Genomic DNA, 2,198 nt, shown 5'->3' on the forward strand with positions numbered 1-2,198 from the left:
CCAGTGGTGACCGCGCGCCCTGGAGCACCGTCAGGAGTGGCGAGAGGTTCGACCAGGTCAGGGACGTGTCTGGAACTCGACCGTGGCCCCGCCTGCTGTGCGGCGGGCTTGCAAGCGGATCTGAACAGGTTTTGTGAAGAAAACGCCAGTCAGACCGCACGTCCTTTTAATTGGTGCCTGAACGGCTGGGGCTGCCATGCCAGAGTGTGTCCCCTTCTGCCCCCTAACGTTGTGCACGTTGGAGAAGGCGCTGACGGCGACACTGAAGAGGGGAGGGAGTTCAGATCGGGAAGCACTCCGGGGCCGGCCAAGCAGTCAGCAGCTCATACAGGTCAGCTCCCCTCCTCTCCCCCCGGAACTGGAGGGAGCACCCTCACTGGACCCGTCGTGCTGGGAGAGGCAGCTAGGGCGGGGCAGTGCGGGGCGCGGGAGCTCTGGACTGCAGTGTCCAGTACTGGCCCCGCAGGCGGGCATGTGTGTCCAGGAAGCCCTGGCTAAACTCCATCTCCGCCTGGCTGCCCTCCGACTCCCAGTAGAGCGCTTGCTGCCCGCGGAATGTGGTCGTTTTTAGACTGTGGATGTCCCGGATCTGGGAGGAGAGGGGCAGCCCCGAAGGGCAGGTCACAAATGAAAACAGCCGGCACTCGTGGAGCCCTAACTGCCCCAGGATCTACGCTCAGGGTCACATTCAGTCCTCACCCAACAGCCATCTGAGGAAGGCACTGTTAGCCCACCCGGGAAGCAGGCTCAGAGAGCTCATGCCCCTTCCCCGGCTCACAGCCAGGGCCCCTGAGCTGGCCACTCCCCCGGGGCTCACAGCCCGGGCGCCCGAGCTGGGACCTGGGCCAGGTCTGCTCTATTCCACGTCAGGCTGCCTCATCCAGAGGAGCTGACACCGGGCAGAGGACAATTCTCCCAACACACACACCCCATGGGGGAGGTGGTGCCCCTCTCCTGGCAAAGTTGTCTCCGGCTCTAACATTATGCTTCAGGCCCGGGTTAAAGGGCTGTCCACACGGGACAGGTCTATTCTATTCTCTCTTGTGGGGACACAATCAGCATTTGCTGGTGAGTACGTGGAAGAAGCTCTTTTCTCCCATTCCTGCACTAATTTTTGAAGGTTTTCGTCTGAAGTAGACTCGGGGGGTCCTCTACCCCAGCACCCCGGTCCTCATCCCCAGGGACAGCTGTCCAGACCACAGCAAGAGTCAGCCATTCCTGTCGCCCTCATGGTGGCCTCACCGAGATGTAGCTGGCATCAGCTCCCTCGGTGCCCATGTCAGTGGCCAGGGCATGGATGGCGATACGGGCCCCCGGAGCCACGTCGATGAAGATGCGGCAGCCCCCCACGCTCCTCCCATCCGAACTCACCAGTGGGCTGGCAATCTCACCCCGGGGGCCAAAGAGCTGCGTGTCACATTCTGCAGGGGAGAGCGGGGGATGGCGGGATGTGGCCCAGGATGCAGGAGCCCCCGAAAGACCCTACTGCCAGGGGCCGGGGCCAGGGGCAGAGCCGCTCGCAGCTGGCGAGCAGCAAGGGGGACAGTGTGGCGCTGTGGCCAAGGCCAGGACCCAGGCAGAAGCCCCCAGGGAACCCCACCTCCACCACCTCCCGCAGTGTGATCCTAGGCCAGTGGTCCGCAAACTGCGGCTCCCGAGCCACATGCGGCTCTTTGGCCCCTTGAGTGTGGCTCTTCCACAAAATACCACGTGCGGGGGCGCATGTACAGTGCGATTGAAACTTCGTGGCCCATGCACAGAAGTCGGTATTTTGTGGAAGAGCCACACTCAAGGGGCCAAAGAGCCGCATGTGGCTCGCGAGCCGCAGTTTGCCGACCACTGTCCTAGGCCAAGGCGTTACACGCTTGAGCTCCAGCTCCCCCCTCTTTGAGGTGGAGGGATGAGAGCAAACACTGGGCAGAGGGTTTTAGGACTCAGCAAAGTCACACGTGCCAACGTGCTGAACATCGAGCCTGGCACAAGGACGGACGCCACCTGCCTGCCCCCTGGGCCTCCCCTGGGCCTCCTGGGCCTCCCCTGGGCAGGCCCCTGCATGTGGGAGGCTTGGAAGTGCGGAGCGGGGAGAGGGAAGGGAGACAGTCGACCGTGGGCCACTGAGCATGGAGGGGCAGGGGAGCCTCAGGTCTCCAGGAAGGAAGAAGCCTCTAGCGTCCCTCTTCTCACCTGAGGCGGGAGGT

General features: G+C 63.2%; 1 protein-coding gene across 1 annotated transcript in view; it reads right to left on the bottom strand.

The window, feature by feature from the left end:
* Positions 1–388: 388 nt before the first annotated feature.
* Positions 389–2,198, bottom strand: part of ADAMTS13 (ADAM metallopeptidase with thrombospondin type 1 motif, 13) — a 24,959-nt gene continuing 23,149 nt past the window's right edge. Inside the window, 2 exon segments of the mRNA XM_014544224.1 lie at positions 389–589; positions 1,243–1,482. Of these exon segments, the coding sequence (XP_014399710.1) occupies positions 404–589; positions 1,243–1,482 (426 nt within the window). The 3' untranslated portion in view covers positions 389–403.

This window comes from Myotis brandtii, unplaced genomic scaffold (genome assembly GCF_000412655.1).
Source record: "Myotis brandtii unplaced genomic scaffold, ASM41265v1 scaffold357, whole genome shotgun sequence".
Classification (NCBI taxonomy): domain Eukaryota; kingdom Metazoa; phylum Chordata; class Mammalia; order Chiroptera; family Vespertilionidae; genus Myotis; species Myotis brandtii.